At 35.2% G+C, this 18,230-nt stretch overlaps 1 protein-coding gene across 9 annotated transcripts in view; it reads right to left on the bottom strand.

Annotated features, from left to right (window-relative positions):
- The window catches only part of LOC411083 (sodium/potassium-transporting ATPase subunit alpha), a 118,549-nt gene that overhangs the window by 19,276 nt on the left and 81,043 nt on the right, over positions 1-18,230 (bottom strand). For 6 of the 9 annotated variants that reach the window (XM_016912169.2, XM_016912171.2, XM_006564159.3 and 3 more), the window contains exon 2: positions 573-653. The exons of the other annotated variants lie outside the window; for them this stretch is intronic. In XM_016912169.2, coding sequence (XP_016767658.2) covers positions 573-653 — 81 coding nt within the window. The remainder of the gene's footprint in view (positions 1-572; positions 654-18,230) is intronic. 9 annotated transcript variants of the gene reach the window in all.

The raw sequence follows: 18,230 nt of genomic DNA, 5'->3' as shown, positions 1-18,230 counted from the left end.
AAGTAAGAATGCTGTTATTATTTATTTCATTTTTAAATGGACTAATATTAATATATTTTTCTCAATTCGTCATAAAAAATGCGATAGAGGGTTAAGAAAGATTTCTAAAAAGAATAAAGAAATTTATTACGAGATATCTTATTGTAAGAGAAAATAGATCGTGAAACGTGTTAGTAATTTAACATCGAATACTACGCAGAAGAATAACACCAGATCGCTGAAAAATTCCCCTTGGTTGGATTATAGAGAGGAAGAAGATTGGCAAAAGTTAAAAAGAATAGTAATAAAAAAAAAGGAGCACGTAAAGTGGTATTTTTAGATGAATACCGAATTGGAGGGAATATTACGGGAGAATCTGACGTGATCGTTAGAGCGAAATGACGAAAAGTGGTTAGTTGAGAGACAGAGAGAGAAAGATTGATTCTCCGCGGGAGAAGAAAGAAAAGATGATTGCAGAAGAGATTCGAGGACGGAGAAAATACGCCGTCGATGAAGCAAACCCCGGAGAGAAGAGGGGAAGAAATTGCGAGAAATAAGAAATGGAGAGAGCCACAGCGGACCGCTGTGAATACCTTGTACATCCCGTCGGCCGTTTTGTTGTCGTCGCGAATTTTTGGTAACGTTGCGACCCTGTACGAGTCTGAGCGGCCATGCTGTAAAAAATGAGATGATAAAAAAAACATGAGATGAGATATATGTTAAAAAAAAAAAAGAAAAAAAATACACACACAGATAAAAATAATACAAAATAAATAATCGATGGGGGATAGAAATAATGATTGGTGTTTTTAAATTAAATTAAAAGAATAAATCCTGGTGATGATTGGATTCTGATAATCTGATTTGTGATAATGTAATTTTTTTTTTCTTTTTTTTAAAGATATTTCACGAGATGGAAATATTATGTAGAGGGTATTTCCTCAAATTGGAAAAAATTGCACACACTTCTTTAAAATTGTATATTTTAGGAATATCTTTCTTAGGATTTCATTTATTCTACTCAAGAATTTCAAAATGTTTCGGTCTACGAAAAATTATTCGAAATTGTTTCGAGAAGCTTGGGACAGAAAGATTGGTAATTTTTTTTAACTTATTTATTCTCGTTAGCCTTCCATCCATTTTCGATGTATCGCCACGCAATATATCTTGGAGCAATATTGTCGAAAAACAAACTGGTATCCATCAAACGATTTTCGATTTCGCATTCGGCCGGCCACGTGTTGTTGAAATCGGTTATGAAAATACGGAGGCGGATGAGATTAAGTTTTGGGAAACTTTGAAACGCAACAGATTCAGCCTAATTTTCGAATAGAACGTCCTCGATTCGTTCGATTCGTTTAAAATATTATAAATCCAAGTCGAAGGAGTGCCGCTGAAAATTGCTCCATCTCGTATAATATAATTAAATATCATAAATGAAAACGGATTTCCTTCTCCTCGTGAAAATTAATCATCGTTCTCTGTATTCACCTTCCTCCTCTTCTCCAGAAAATTACGAATTACCTTGGAGTTCTAATTTTCACCTAATTTGGGAAAATTGTATCATCAGAAATTTACAGAAAATCAGTGTTAAAATTTATTATTGCATTATTGTAATTGAGAAAAATACACGAAATTATAATTACGTCAAATTAGGATGCAAATTAAATTAGTTAGAAACGTTAGGCAAACTTTTGGAATATAAACTAGCGGAATAAAATTATGGGTAAATGGGAGGGTAGAAAACGAAGCAGCTTATTGTTCTCATCCCTTTCTCTTACCCATCTCGTATCAATTTATCGAACAATCACGCTTGTTTTCACGCGCCTCTGCAGAATTTAAATTAAATGCAGGACTCGAGGGAAACTATATTCTCTCACCACCGTGAGAGGCAGAGGCCGCAATCTCGTTTACTCGCGAACGACTGAACGCATACAAATGGCGTACTAACGCGAGCAACGATAAAAATCTTGAAACTTAAAGCGCGTGGGGTGGTGGTTTTTCGAGCAAGATTCGAGAAGGGTCCTTAGAAGGACAACGAAGAAAACTCGATTCGTATCCATCGTTATATTGGCTGTGTCTACATATACAATTTTTCAAATAGTTTTCTTCTTAGAGTCAATTGCCTTTTTCACGTGTTAGATTTCATAAATATCGAATACATATATTTATATTTAAGAAATGTTCACTATCGTCTCAAATAATTATTAATCTAACGATTCAAATAGTTTTCTTCTTAGAGTCAATTATCTTTTTCGTGTTAGATTTACATCAAAATTATTTCATAAATATCAAATACATATATTTTTATTAACGTAATTGGGGATTATTCTATTATTCTAGAATTATTTATCACGAATTTTTACATTATCAATTAATTTCAAAGATTAAATGATGCATCTTCGAGTACTTTAAAACGAAAGCGAAAGTTTATTAAATTCGTGGCAGTTTCGAAATGCTGTAAATTTCGACGCAAGAAAATGCTATCATGCCCGCGTATAATCGATCGGTTGGATACACGTGTGCGCGCGATGCGATAATTGTCACTCGTTTGCAGGAGAAGATTTTGCCTAGCCGCAGTGCAGTAAATTGTCTCGACCTCTCGTCGACTCGAAACGGTGATTGCAATACCGAACGTGTCGCGGAAATAAGTGAAATAGATTGGCGCGTAGCCAGTGGTTCTCCACGTCGAGGGAATATCATATTCGAGTCTTTCGATCCTCCTCGTCATTCGAATCGTCATGTATCCTTCGTTATTCTCTCTATAATCCGATACGATTATTAAATCGTCGCATTTTGGAAAAATAATTTCTCTCTCCTCAATATTCTATCAAATTGTTTCAAGAATCTAATTCATCTTCGTGAATGAATAATTATCGTGCAAAATAATGTTCGATCAAACTCAAAATTTCCTTTTCAATACGAATTTTCGATATAATTTTAATCCGTTTAATGAAAATCCTCGATCGAGAAATCTTTTGCGAATTTCCTATCTGATCTAAACTCAAGTTCAAGAAAATTCAAAATGCAAAAGTATCGATTCGAATCTTGAAAATCACATCATTGGGGAAAGAAGTGTGGGCGAGAAAAAAAATCACGAAAAATTGGATGGAAGGAAGCGGACGGACGTGGAGCGACGAATGCTCCTCGCAGCCTCTTCTCTCTATTGATCCAAATGATACAGACACAAAGGTACGCGCGGCTCGTTCGTCAACTCGATTTTAACAAGCGGTGTGTGTCGACGGCAACTCTTGTTCCGTCGAAATAAATTGCCTCGGACAGCCGCCGCCACCACCGCGCTGTGTGTCATGCCCTCTCGACCCACCATGACCGATATTTTAATGCCCCCTCCCCCACCACGCGAGTTTTTTCAGTTTCCCTCCTTTTAACTCTCCTGCAACGTTTTGCTCTCGATTGAAATTAAAAACTTGCGCGTGTATTCTTTCTTCCCTTTAAACTATTCCGCCGTTCCGCTCGATCGCTCTTCGAGTATTTTTCTTTTTTTTTTTAAATTGGATTATTCGCGTAATAACTTTTTCTCTCTCTCGCGTTTTACGATCATATTATTTTTCACGTGTAATTTAAAACAATTTCGTTGGAGTAATTGTGGATGATAATAATAATAGTAATGATAATAACAAGTTCCTGGAACGTGTTGTTTCAAGTTTAGCTATGTTTGGATTGGATGTACGAATTGAATTGGGATTTATTCGTATTGGAAGGAGGATTTTTAAAAAAAAAATAGAAAAAATAGTCCTTTTTCTTACAGCAGATAATGATTTGAAACGCGAGCATGAAATGTATATATATATAAACACGGAGGAAGGAACGTTGAAGGTCTAAAAGATTAAAGATTCGCGAATATTGGAGATGATTGAAGCGCGTGCCACGTGTCTGACTTTACGAGGCCTGATTCCACTTATACTCGAGGAACATGTTTCCGTTTAACGGAATATTAAACACGAATAATTCACGAGCCTGTTTACTCGAGTTTCGTCCTTATTATTTCGTCCCAATCAATATCCCAATATCACTTGATCACGAATTCGATTATTGTTCGTAATAATGCAACCCCTCCTCCATTCCAATCGAATATTCCTTGATTAAACGTATTTAATTGTAACGTTAAAAAATACGAAAATTTTATTTTCGTCTCTAAAAAAAAGAAGAAAAAGAAATTCAATCGATCCGTCAACGTCGCATCTCCACTTAAGAAATATTTGTTACAATTTCATCGATAATCCCCGTTTAATCCCCAACAAACTTTACTTTACTTTACTAAAAATCATAAAATTCTTCCATCTTAATTAATCCCAATCTCAAACCTTGATTAATCCCCGCAAATATTATTATTTAATTAATTATCCTTAAGAAACATTAATCCCTTAAGAAACATTTATCGCAGATTTCATCGAAGCTTCAATTAAAAAAATCACAAAATTCTTCCATCTTGATTAATCTTCAAATCTCATCCCCATAAACCTTAAGAAACATTTATATTGCAATTTCATCGATATCACAGAGACCCAATAGAAACTTTATTAAAAACTACAAAATTTCAATCTTTCAAACTTAAGATCCTTTCTTAAGAAACAATTTAAGAATCATCGAAACTTACGATCAAAAATTATAAAATTCTTCCATTTCTTGAAATGGACAAACTCTCATTTTTTCAATTCGATCTCATTTTCATCGAATACCATTTTGACAGATCTATCGAACGACGAATATATACATATCAATATTTAGCAATTTCATCGATATCACAGAGACCTAATAGAAACTTTATTAAAAACTACAAAATTCCAATTCTCCTTTCTTAAGAAACATTGCAATTTCATAATCGAAACTTACGATCAAAAATTACAAAATTCTTCCATTTTCTGAAATAAACTCTCTCTCGTTTTTTTGATCTCAACGAATATTTTCATCATTTGACCATCGAACGACGAATACATAGATACCAATATTTAACAATTTCATCGATATCACAGAGATCTATTAGAAACTTTATTAAAAACTACAAAATTCCAATCCCTTCAAACTTTTCTTAAGAAACAACTTAAGAATCATCGAAACTTACGATCAAAAATTACAAAATTCTTCCATTATCTGAAAACTCTTGTTTTTTCAATTCGATCTTAACGAATATTTTCATCGAACATCATTTTGACCATCGAACAACGAATACATACACACCAATATTTAACAATTTCATCGATATCACAGAGACCCAATAAAAACTTTATTAAAAACTATAAAATTCCAACCTTCCCTTCAAACCTTTCTTAAGAAACAACCTAAGAATCATCGAAACCTACAAAATTCCTCCATTTCCCGAAATGAACAAACTCTCTCTCTCGTTTTTTCGATCTCAATTCGAATATTTTCATCGAACACCATTCCGACGGATCCGTCGAACGACGAAACACATACACACCAATTCTCATCCTTGCCGTGTGCGTGCGCGTGTGCGCCGCGTACGTAACGAAATTGCATAATCGTGCTTCCTCAATGACGGGAACACCGTGTGACGATCAGAGATAATAACGCCGCGCGGAATTGTCGCTCTTTCGACGCTCGCGCGCGCGCGCGCTTTCCAAGCGCGTGTAACGAAATTACCGGCTTTTTACGATCGGCAATGAACGCGACGACGACGTCGACGACGATGGCGGCGGCGGCGGCGGCCGCCGATCGGGGCTGAACTTGCGCGCGCTCTTTTTATCTAATCGTGGAACGCATTCCGCAACGAGCGCGTCAACCCAGACCCGGTAACGGTTAATTGGGCCCCCACATTGGAATATTGAATTACCAGCGAATTATTCAGCGAGTTAAACGAGCCAGGGTTAAGACTATAAATTCGCTCATCGCGGATCATCGCCGCTTTTCCACCATGCGCGTCTGAACTGAAATCTTCCTCTTCCTTTTCCTCTCTTTCTCTCTTTTTTATTATCAAAGAGTTTCTTGAAAAGCTTTGTTTGGAATTTGTTTTGAAATTTAGTTTATATTTCTTTATGTTTTGTTGCTAGTTCAATGGAGATTAGATTCAGAATATCGAAGTATTAAATGCGTTCCTCGACTTTTAGTTTATATTTCTTTATGTTTTGTTGCTAGTTCAATGGAGAGTCGATCAGATCGAGAATATCGAAGTATTAAATGCGTTCCTCGACTTCTTTTTCGAAAATAATTAAGAGCTTCTTCAAAAGCTTTGTTTGGAGTTTGTTTTGAAATTTAGTTTATATTTTTTCTTTATATTTTGTTGCTAATTCAATGGAAAGTCGATCGAAATTGAGAATATCGAAGTATTAAATGCGTCTTTTTTTTCGAAAATAATTATATTTAAATAATCGGTTATATTATACACCGATATAATTCACGAAGCCTTGAGCCTGAGAAAAATTATTTTATTGCTCATTACATCATCGTCGAGATACACAGAGAATATATATATATACAGAAACAGAAATAACAATTTATTAATCTGCTCCCTTAAATCCCTTAAAAAAAGGAAGAAGAAATGGTATTGAATTTCTCTGGACAAATATACCACCAGTGGGATACCAGTTATATGGAGAAGAACCGAGGACTAGGGATTATCAAGCGACCATGTTTTCTCTAGGGCGACATCTAGGGATACCAGGTGAAACTAGGGCTACTAAAATAGTTGGAGTGGAATTTGCGAAAATCCTGATCGATAGCCGGCGACAGCATCGCCGTTAATCCAGTACACGGGCCAGTGATAAAGTTGGTGGAACGAGCGGTGATCGACGTTATGCAAATTCCTGGCCGTTGGACACGCGCGCGCGCGCGCATAGTTTCCGGGCGGGAGAGGGGAGGGGACCGGAAGCGGTTGTCGGGCGGAAAGTATCGTGATAAGATGAACGGTAATATCGTTTCGATGCGTGAAATTTTTGAAAGGTTGGAACACGGTGGTATTTTCTTTTTTTTTTTTTAAAAACCCTTCCCCTGTTCGATGAAACTATCAATCTTTCTTTGTTCCAAATTTTTTGAACGATTATTATAATATATGTGTGTATTAATTAAAATTAAATAAATAAAAATTAATTTAATTACAATTAAAATTACATGTTATAATAAACACATTGTAGATAATTATTCGTTCATTTCGCGAAGAAATATTTGATTTTATCAAAATTGTTTCATGCTACTTTTTCAAAAATACACGTCCTCCCCCATTCTCGTTTCGAATTTCTCCTCTGAATTCTCCCGCGGCACGAAACTCGTTAAAAGCGAGAAATTTTATTTAACTCGTATCGCCGGATTTTCGACGTGTACCATACTCTATTGTATCGTGGCCATTAGTTGAAATATATAGGCTAGTGTAATTGTAGAGCTCCCAGGTGATTATCCATCCGAGCTATAAACACGTTTAATACGGATTAACGAGGTTGCTGTTAGAAACACATTGAAAATTGTACGAGGGAAGAAGATGAGATGTGGAAAAGAAAAAAAAAAGAAGAATAAAATAAATGAATTGAAAGAAAAAATTTTCAGACGGGGAAAAATACACAGAGGGAAGAATTTATTAAACGACTTTGTTATATTTAATCTGATCCCGATATATGCAAATCGATGGGATGGAAAAATTATTCGCGCACTATAAATTTCAGTCTGCTATTTATTATTCGAATCGATAATTCTGATCTAAAAATACTCGCGCACGGTTATAAAAATCTCGCGTTATGGAAATAAAAGTTGTAGAGTTCAGAAGGAGCGCGCGTTCTTCAGAAGAAGCGTGGAAATTGTATTTCTAAACTTAAGGGTTTAAAATTTTCGAAATTCGAGAGAAATATTTCCACGAAGATAAAATTTTCCTCTTTGGAAAAAGAAAGAAAGAAAGCGTAATGTCTCGCCGGAAGAGTGACAAAGAGACAAAAAGATGGGAGGATTGTAATCATCGAATTAAGGTCGAGGGTACGCTTTATTGAAAAGAAAGCGTATCTGAGGGATCACGATTATTTGCCAGAAACGATTAGATTTACAATTTCTACTGAGAAGAAATAATAAAGATATACTTAAGATAATTTCAGATAGACTTCAAGAATTTCAAAATCTTGAAAAAAAATAACCAAATAATAAATAAATAAATAAATCAAAGAAATTAATATTGATCAGAATTAACAAACATTTTTAATTTAAAAATAATCTCCTGAAAACAATCCCCTATTCGATCCAACAGTTAGATATTAAACCAGGAATAAGCTCGAAGAAATCCAATTATCATTACCGAGAGGGAAGAAATTTAGTTTGATCTTCGAAACTTTTCAATTAACCCAAAGTTAACAGCTACAAACAAACAAACAAACAACAACAACATCCCTATTGGGACCTGGAACATCCAAGAGGAGGAAGAAATAATAATAATAAACACGAACTCGAAAATCAACCCACCATTACCTGAGGAAGAAATTAGTTTGATCTTTGGAACAAAAGGGGTGGTGGTTTTCCACCCTTCGAAAATCCTCAAAAGACTCGTTCTCGCGTACGGAGACAGAGACAGAGAGAGAGAATTTCATCCAGAAGGCAGACGCGCGACAAACCGAGGTTAATCGAGTTGCATAACCACCCCCTTTCCTCTTTACACGGGGGTGGGAACCGGAAGCGCCTCCAAGGGATGCAATGGGTCGACTTGAAATTCTAACTAAGTCAGCCGTGCTTAACCCAATTCGATCCTCGCCGAGGACTCGAACGCTTCCAAGGGTGCAAAGTTTTCGAGACGCTGGGGGTGCGATTCGAATCGTCGTCACAAATTTTCGGAGGAAAAATGCGACAATTTTTTTGATTAATTTTCTAATGTTTGTAATGATAACGATGATAATAATGATTTTGCGAGGAAAGGAACGAGAGTTAAATTATTATTCGTGGAAATAATTGGGGAAGAGATATTTTATACATTTATGGAGGACATTCACATGCGTGAATAATATCTCGAGTCCAATTATAGTTATTTTAAGAAGATAAGAAATAATAGTGGATGAACGATTTGTTTTCTAACGATGATGTTGTTAGAGTTAAAGGAATAAAATGTGTAACGAATGTATAATCCATTTGGACAAGTGATTTATACAACTCGAAATTGTATGATAGAAATATATATCCCTTTATAATAGTAGAAATTCATCGTGCAATGAATTAATTAGAATGGAATTGAAATAAAGTTGCACTATTTCAATATATTTGTTTGCATAAAATTTCTGAATAAATAGAAAAATATCTAACTAAATAAAGCGAATTAGATAATTTTCTACAGTGTATCAACAAGTAAAGCAAAAGATTATCTATATATTTATCGAATTAATCTTTAATAAAGCAATGTGATCAATAGCGCAGCGATAAATCTATTTTGATATTTTTCCAACCCTTGTTTCTCTCTGATTTACACGTTAATCAACTTAGGATTGTTTCTATCCCAAGATAAATTAATTTAAAAAAAATCTTTAAGTAAAAAAAAAATGAGAAAATATTTTTATTGATCCCCTTTTGTGTCACAGGCCAAGATCCATCACAGATTCCATTATCACAGATTCCACTCGGTTACATTCCGTTTTGAACTAATTTCGTTTCGTTTATTTGAATACGCGTTGGTTTTAGAAACTTCTATGGTCCATTACTTCGGGTTTACGGTCCACGATAAAATTACGCGGGCTATGATTTATGATTCCAACCAAAGCAATTCGGTTTAAACTACGCCAAAGCAAAATGTGCGATGTGCACCGTTTCGAAATGATAAAGCAGACAAAATTTACATTTTGCAAAATACCAAATACACCAACTCTCGAGGGACTGCTTTTCTATGCAGATATAAATTTGAATAGCTGTCACGTTTCGCCTTCGCGGCGAAGTTGGTATCTGTGATAAGTCCAACCAGCCATAATGTAATGGGAGCACAATGTGTGTACGTAAATGTTCTAAACTCGAGCTCTAAAAGGATGAAAGTGAAGAAAGAATCGATCGTTTCTTGTTTAACTGGAATAGATACTGGCCTTCCAACGATAGAAACTTTCAGTCTTCTTTTTTCTTTTTTTTATATCATGGATATATTAATTTCGTGTATTTTTTTTAAAAATTCTTAAAAACAGGATTTTATACATGCGTCGAGCATCGTCGAGTTTCTCTTCGAATCTTTTTTAATTTCTTTTCATATAACGTAGATCGAACCTGGTATCATCTTTCAAAATTCATCCACTAAAGTACTACTTGACAATATCAAATTCTACGATTATTCTAATTTTTCAAAATAAAAAATCATACATTCCCTTCATTCTTTCCAACAACAAAACGTATGTCTTTCATTCCCCTAAAAATTCAACTTTATATATCCTCCAAATTCACTCGATGATAAATTCTAAAATCTCCGTTTCCAAAGCTAAGAAGAAGCACTGCGATCGTGCCTCAAAAAAATAACTAACAATATCAAATTTTATGATTATTCTATTTTTTCAAAATGCATTCCTAAAATTCATTTTATCAAATCCTCTCATTCTTTCCAACAACAAAACGTAAAATTCCATCCCCCATAAATTCAATAATAAATTCTAAAATTGATGATTCTCCAAAACTAAGAAGTCCTGCGTGCCCTCCCAAAAACAACCAACAATATCAAATTTAATAATAATCCTACGATTATTCTACTTTTCTAAAATGCGTTCCTAAAATTCATTTTATCAAATCCCCTCATTCTTTCCAACGACAAAACGTAAACATAAAAATTCATAATATATTCCCAAATACGTTCAATGAATAAATTCTAAAATCGACGATTTTCCATTTCTAAAGAAGAAACTCTGCGTGTTCTCTCCTCCAAAAAACAACTAACAATATCAAATCCTACGATTATTCTATTTTTCCAAAATACGTTTCTAAAATTCATTTTATCAAATCCAACCATCCTCTCATTCTTTCCAATAATAAAACGTAAAAATTCATCCATCGCCTTAATATATTTCCAAATATGCTCAATGGATAAATTCTAAAATTCTTCGTTTGTAAAACTAAGAAAAAGCCCTGCGTACCCCCCAAAAAACAACTAACAATATCAAATCCTACGATTATTCTATTTTCCAAAATGCGTTCTATTTCTTAAAATTCATTTCATCAAATTCTTTCCAACAACAAAACGTAAAACTCCATTCATCGCCTCGACGGATAAATCCTAAAATCGACGATTCTCCAAAGCTAAGAAGAAGCACTGCCACCCCTCTCGAAGAAGAGCGCACGGAAAGCCACGGCCCGTTCGAAAAACGGCTCGAGCCGAGCCGAGCCCGCAATCCAACCGTACATGGTACCGTACCATTCCGATCCAGAAACCGCCCTCCAACGCCGCCACCCCCTCAACCCCGTGACGCGACGTTCCGCTTTCCGTTTCTCCCTTTTTCCCGACCGCGTCTCGGGTCGATGAGAACGGAAACCGAGTCGCGGGAGACGCGCATGCGATCCAACCACTCGCCTCCTCCCCCGCCCCTCCATCACGGATCAATACCCAACCAGGCCATCTGCCTCTCCCTCCCTCCTCGTCACAGGCACAGAAAGCGCGCGAATACACGTCAGGCGGACAAGCTGGCGCCACGGGGTGGCCTCGTGGATCATCTTCATCTCTTTTGGCTTTCTTTTTCTTTCTTTCCTTCTTTCTTTTTTGCGTTGATTGGGGAAGGTTGGAGATTTGGGGTTGGGATTCGTTGGCGATTCGTTTTCCATTTCAACGAGAGATTTGTCGATAATGGAGGGTGGAAATTTGCGAATCAGAAACAAATTTGTCTCGAGGAAAGTGTGTATTTTATCGAGGGTGGATATCGGGTTTAAGGGTTCCAAGTAGGGTCGTGGAAGCACGGTGGCGGGTGTTTTTCTGTGTCAGAGAGAGAATATTATTGGGCGTTAACCGAATGAAATCGAGAGAATGTGTTAGAAGGATAGAAGTTTTAAGTTTAATTATTTGTTATTTTCGTGTATTATTTGTAATTATTATTATTATGAACGTGGCCAATAAATTATCCAAGTAACTTCAACCTTTAAATATTGGTTTTTCATTAAGAAGTATAGTTTTTTTTTTTTGTTCAATTTTGTTTTCAAAGGGTAGAGAGTGGTATTTTAATATTAAAATTAATTAAACAGGAGATTAGACAATACCCCCTCACCCGATAATATTAATTTTTCGTCGACAGAGAAATGGATCAGATGGAGAAAACAAATATGCGGGGGTGGAGAGAGGTTAAACGCATTGCACGCGCGTCAGAGAAGATAATAAAACCGATTTAACCGCGTTTCTTTCAATTCTTTCCCCATTCATCCCTGCCTCTCGTCAAACTTGCAAAGTAATCAGATTACCCTTAATCCAGTCAAAGTTGAACGAAGATTTAAGCTAACCATTCAGTTCCAACCATCGGAATCTTCATTGCTGTTACTCCAAAAAATATATATATATATTCATTCCTTTAATCGAGAAGCAACTTGATAAATGCGATTTAATTAATCCTCCCTGTTTTCTTTTCTTTCTTTTTAATATTACAACGCTTCACCGTTGTCTACGTTCTTCCATCTCATTTCCTTTCCAACCCTGTCCCGAAACAACTCGTTTCCTCCCCCTCCTAGTTTCCGCCAACCAGTCGTTTTCAACGACTTCTGTCGTTTCTCTTTTAGCTGACGAGGGTGGCCAGAAACAAGCTCGCTCCAACCAGGTCACCCAGAGTTCTCGTTTATCACGTTGTCTCTCTTGTATACGTGTGCACGCAAGCTAGTTGCGCGCATTGCAACTCGTATAACGGGGACATCCTTCGACGTCCTGCTCGTCATTGTGACTAACTTCCTCCAAGCTATTTTCCAGGCTTAGATTTAGACATTAAGGGGTGGCTTGCTTCTCGTGTTTTTCTCTCTTTTCCTCTCTTTCCTCCTTTCTTTTCTTTTCTGTTGCCGAAGAAATAAACGAAGAAATAAAAGTTTGTTTATTTTTGACAATCTCTTCTCCCTGCTGTTAATTTATGACTTTTTTCGAAATTTTTTCTCAAATTTATAAACTTTCAAGCATTTCCAAGCTTCCACGTAATCCGAATTTTCAAATTTTCGTACATAATAAATTCCAAGAAATCTTGCGAATTCTCATCATTGGAGCAAAGACACGAGAGCAGAGAAAGGGAGGAATATCTTTGATCATCTTCGAAAACATTAACCTACATAAAACCTGTCCCAGAAAGGGACGGGCAAACAATATGAAATATTTCGCGTTGAACGCCAAACACCAAGCTCCATTCAGGGCGCTCGATTGCGCGGCTCAAAGGGTCGGTCCACCATCGTGATCCCATGCACCCCTTTTTCCTTCCCTATTCACTCTTGAAAATCTCTTCAACATTCCTCCCTCCCCTTACACGTCCTTCTCCGCTAGATCTCAACCCAGCTGGTAACAACGTCCACGAACCAGTGACCCATTAACAGAACACGTCGAGGCTACGCCCTGCTAAATATGTGCTCACAATTCGCGTTAACACGGTTGCAATTAATTTCCATCGAACGCTTCTCGCCCACTTCTCGACTCCAACTGTGCAGGATTCTCTTCCACAATTTTCTTCACAACGTTTGCACGACGATGATCTCGTTTAATTGTAACGCGAGTACGAGTTTATAATATTCTTGAATAATCTTCTTCTCTTCGATTTCTTTTTTTAATCTCCAGATTTTAATTTACACGCGTATGTACGTGCACAGATTGTGTAATCTTGGAATTTTCAAACTCTTGAAGTATTCGAGAGGGATATGGACGGAGAATAAATTTGTGCCACCGATATATCGAGCGGTTGGATGATCGCTCGTGTCACGGTGAATCTTGAATATTAGATTCCGGAAATTTCCAACTTCTGCCGTAAATTTATAAGGGAGGGGCCAGACAGTGGAAACTTCTAGACTTAACGAGGCCTCAAAAGGAACAGCAATTTCCCCAACCCCCGTTTAAAATGAGGTTGGAGGGTTTGAACGATCGACTGCTTTATATTTTATCTCGATCCCGGATAATTCGAGGAGGCAGGAAAGTTTGCACGATTAACCTTTTCCAACGACAGTATTTTAAGAAGAATATTCGAAAATCGAAAATTTTAGAAATATCGTGCAGTGCTCTTTACGTTTCCAAGAGTTGTTTCTTTCGAATTTAAAAAGATGCGACGATTTAAGGAAGAAATAAAAGGATTATCGAAAACTTTTTCTCAAATTGCAAAAAGCTTAATCTTACGGTGTTCTCTCTAAAACTTTTTAAGTTCCTTTGAGATTTAAAAGATACAACAGTGTTCGATATTTGAAGAAGAAATGAAATGAAGGAATTGTCGAAACTTTTTCTTTCAAAAAATCCAAAATCTTGCGACAAAACTCTTTAAGAGTTTCAAAGAGTTTATTTGAGATTTGGAATTTGAAAGATGCAAGACAGAAATATTACTTAAAGAAGGAATTAAATAAGAATTATCGAAACTTCTGTTCTCAAATTGCAAAGGGTTAAATTAAAATAAATAAATAAATAAAAGAACCAGCATCGAACGACGGGGAGGACGAAAACTCATTTCCGGCAGAAAAGGATCGCCGTATGAATATTTCATGGGATGGAAAATGGCCAACTAAAAATAGCCGCGAAATTTAACGAAACTTTTTGGACTGTGCATTCACAGCAGAAGCAAAGCACTCTTTTTTCTTTCCTTCATCTCCATAAAATATGTAAACGGTGAATTCTGGATCCGCTAACAAGGAGCGGGAGAAATAACATTTCTATTTTTTCCTCCTCTTCCTCCTCCTCCTCTTCTTCTTCTTCTTCACCTCTTTTTCCGCTCGCAACTTTGTCGTTAATTCGCAATTACGCCCTCCACCGGAAACTCCGGCTAATGAAAGAGCAGCCGGAGACCGGTTTAATTTCGGAAAGTGGAGGATTTTCTAATTTATGCGTATATTTTTCTTCCCATTTTTTCACGAATACTCGTAATTTTTTTAAAATTGAATAACATTTCTCGAGCGTATTCTTTTCTTTCTCAGATTCTTGGAGAAAGCAATCTCGAGAATATTTTTTTTAATTTAATTACATCATCAGAATTTTTAAGACGAATATTTTGTTCTTCATTCCTTTCGTCAACGTGTCGCGGAATTTGTTGTTAGAAATTTTGACAATTGTTATATAAATTGAAACGTCGAAAAGGAGGATACAGTTTTTTTCTTTAGAAGAGAAGATTGAAGAGAAGGAGAGAAAAAAAAGAAGGAAAGTTTGTTTCGCGAGAAATATCTTACTTGAACTGCTCTAAAACTTGGTTATTTAACTTGGTAATAAATCTACGGATACTCTATAACTTTTCTACGAGTGTAAAACTTTTTTACGAATTTAACTTTGGAAAAAATTATTGGAAAACGTGCCTGGAGATATATAAATTTAATATTCCATTTCAAATCGCGAGCAAATTTTTTGGAAATTGCTCGAAATTCAATTTCTTGTTGCATCATTTACAATTTCCTCCAATATCTTGAAACTTTTAATTATTTTTATTATCTGCTCGTTGGATTATTATCAGAGACAGAAGAGGAAATAATTTCACAGATTAATCTAAAACTTCTAAAGAAGTTTAGAATAAACATCCTGAAAGACTCGTACACCGCTTCCGTTTTCAACAAACGTCGGTTCACATTCATTCTATTTTTTAATTCTTTAATTTATAATATTTCGAAGTAGTTTGAAGAGTCTAACAAACGAGACAGGAAATCGAAAGATATATAAACAAAACAATAAAAAATTCCTAAAAAATGTACAGTTTTTCACTTTTAATTTCAACTTCAGTCTCTCGCTTCGATCTAATCCGAAAAAAAATCTCAATTAAAATAATTAAAAAATACCCGCTTCTGAAACAAAGAATTTTCGATGCAAAAATTATACCTTTTTAACTGTAATTTAATCGCACACGAGATAAAAATCGCAAGATGTATTAAAATAATTATTCAATCCAACGAACAATAATAACCGTTGCGCGATTTTATTTTATTTATAACTTTACATTCGAAAATTACAAAATTCACGATTAAATTTAACCAAAATTATTTATCAAAAATCCATTTCTAATTTAATTTCGATAATTAAACAAAACATGTCTCCCCAAAAAAAAATTAATCAATCACAGAAACTTTCGTAAGAAACGAATGAACCTTCCTCTTCGCTATTTCCAAACATACATCAACGATTGCCAATTTAATTTCGATATTAGACTCGATTACCAAAGAGATGGGAAGAGGGCCTAGGCTTCGTTAAACAAGTTCTTGTTCGACGCGTAAAATAACCGGTTTGAACGCAAGTTGAAGGAACAATGTCCCTCCCCTCCCCCTCCCCCTCCCCTCGTTGGACACGTTTCACCAGGCGTTCGTTCTTCTCCCACGGCAAAGTTGAAACGCGATTATAGTAATTAATAACTGGCAACGAAGTTTTCCCCCGATAAACTCGAACGAAGCTATAAGTCGATCGGTGTTATTAAACGGGGGTTTGTCCTCCCCTAACCACACGTGAATACACGTCGAAAGGATTTTGATGGCCCTTTCCACGATCGACCCTTTCTAAAACGAAATCAATATTGGTCGCGAGAGTTTGTCGTTTCTTATTTGGGAAAGATCGATTGATTGTTCCGTGGATATATTTATATCATTGCTCAAAGGTCAAAGGATCGAGAGAATTTAAGAAAGTGAATAATTTCTTTTTCCTCCACAAAAACAATTGCATCGAGGAATCGAAATTTTTGATCGTTGAAATTTCGAAACGATCGAATACACGATAAAAAATTTTTCTTCGTATATTATTGCTCAAAAATCAAAGGATCGAAAGAATTTAAGGGGAAGAAAGTGAATAATTTTTTTTCCTCCCCAAAAACAATTGCATCGAGGAATCGTCGCGTGAAATTTCGAAACGATCGAACACACGATGAAAAATTTTTCTTCGTATATTATTGCGATTATATTATTGCTCAAAGGTCAAAGGATCGAGAGAATTTAAGGGGGAGAAAGTGAATAATTTTTTCTTCTCCAAAAACAATTGCATCGAGGAATCGAAATTTTTGATCGTTGAAATTTCGAAACGATCGAACACACGATGAAAAATTTTTCTTCGACACTTATTTGCTTATTTGCTTTCGTCCAATCATTCGAGCAGATGTATTTTTCCTTATCCCGAAGCAATATTTCGTTTCCCTTCTTTGCACGCCGAGTCGGAAATCGCGCGATATATAAAAATGTAAATTGGAACTGGAATCGATTCATCACGAATAAAATTTATATTTTTTCACACGAAAATTAGAAATATTTCTATCGATTATAAATTCTACTAAGTAAATTGTACAATTACTAATTATCCCATTATTTTATTAACGAAATTTAAAAAAGAAAATTCTATAACATATAAATCTGAATCTATGGCTTACAAGAATTCAAAATATTATTTTTCTAATAAAACTAATCCTGTAAAAATTTCAATCAAAATATATATATATATATATATATATAATTGTACAACATTCCAGCACATATAAACCCTAAAAATAACGTGAATCTAAAACTCATAAAAATATCCGAAATATTATTTTATTATAAAAAATAATCTTGCAAAAATTTCAATCAAAATATATATAATTGTACAACGCATTCCTAAAGCCTTTCAAATATAAAATTATCCCTAAAAATAACCTGAATCTACAACTTATAAAAATATCCGAAATATTTTGCTATAAAAATTTCAATCAAAATATATATAATTGTACAACGCATTCCTAAAGCCTTTCAAATATAAAATTATCCCTAAAAATAACCTGAATCTACAGCTCATAAAAATATCCAAAATACTATTTTGCTACTATAAAAATTTCAATCAAAATATATATATAATTGTACAACGCATCCCTAAAGCCTTTCAAGTAAGAATACGCACATATAAAATTATCCCTAAAAATAACCTGAATCTACAGCTCATAAAAATATCCAAAATACTATTTTGCTAAAATAAAAATTTCAATCAAAATATATATATAATTGTACAACGCATCCCCAAAGGCTTTCGAGTAGAAGAATAATACGCGCAACACAACTGTGCATCTTTTCAATGGTTTAATTTACGACCTCGCATTTGGCCCACGCTACGCCCCTACTATTCGACCGCATCTTCCATTCGAATAATACGCGTCCATCAAACAACCAACGAATGAAGAAAACTTAATTCCACAGAACAAACTTACTTCTACTACAATTCATTA

This window comes from Apis mellifera, linkage group LG5 (genome assembly GCF_003254395.2).
Source record: "Apis mellifera strain DH4 linkage group LG5, Amel_HAv3.1, whole genome shotgun sequence".
Lineage (NCBI taxonomy): Eukaryota > Metazoa > Arthropoda > Insecta > Hymenoptera > Apidae > Apis > Apis mellifera.
Note: the sequence above shows the minus strand (reverse complement) of the source record. Positions and strands in the feature narration are given on the sequence as shown.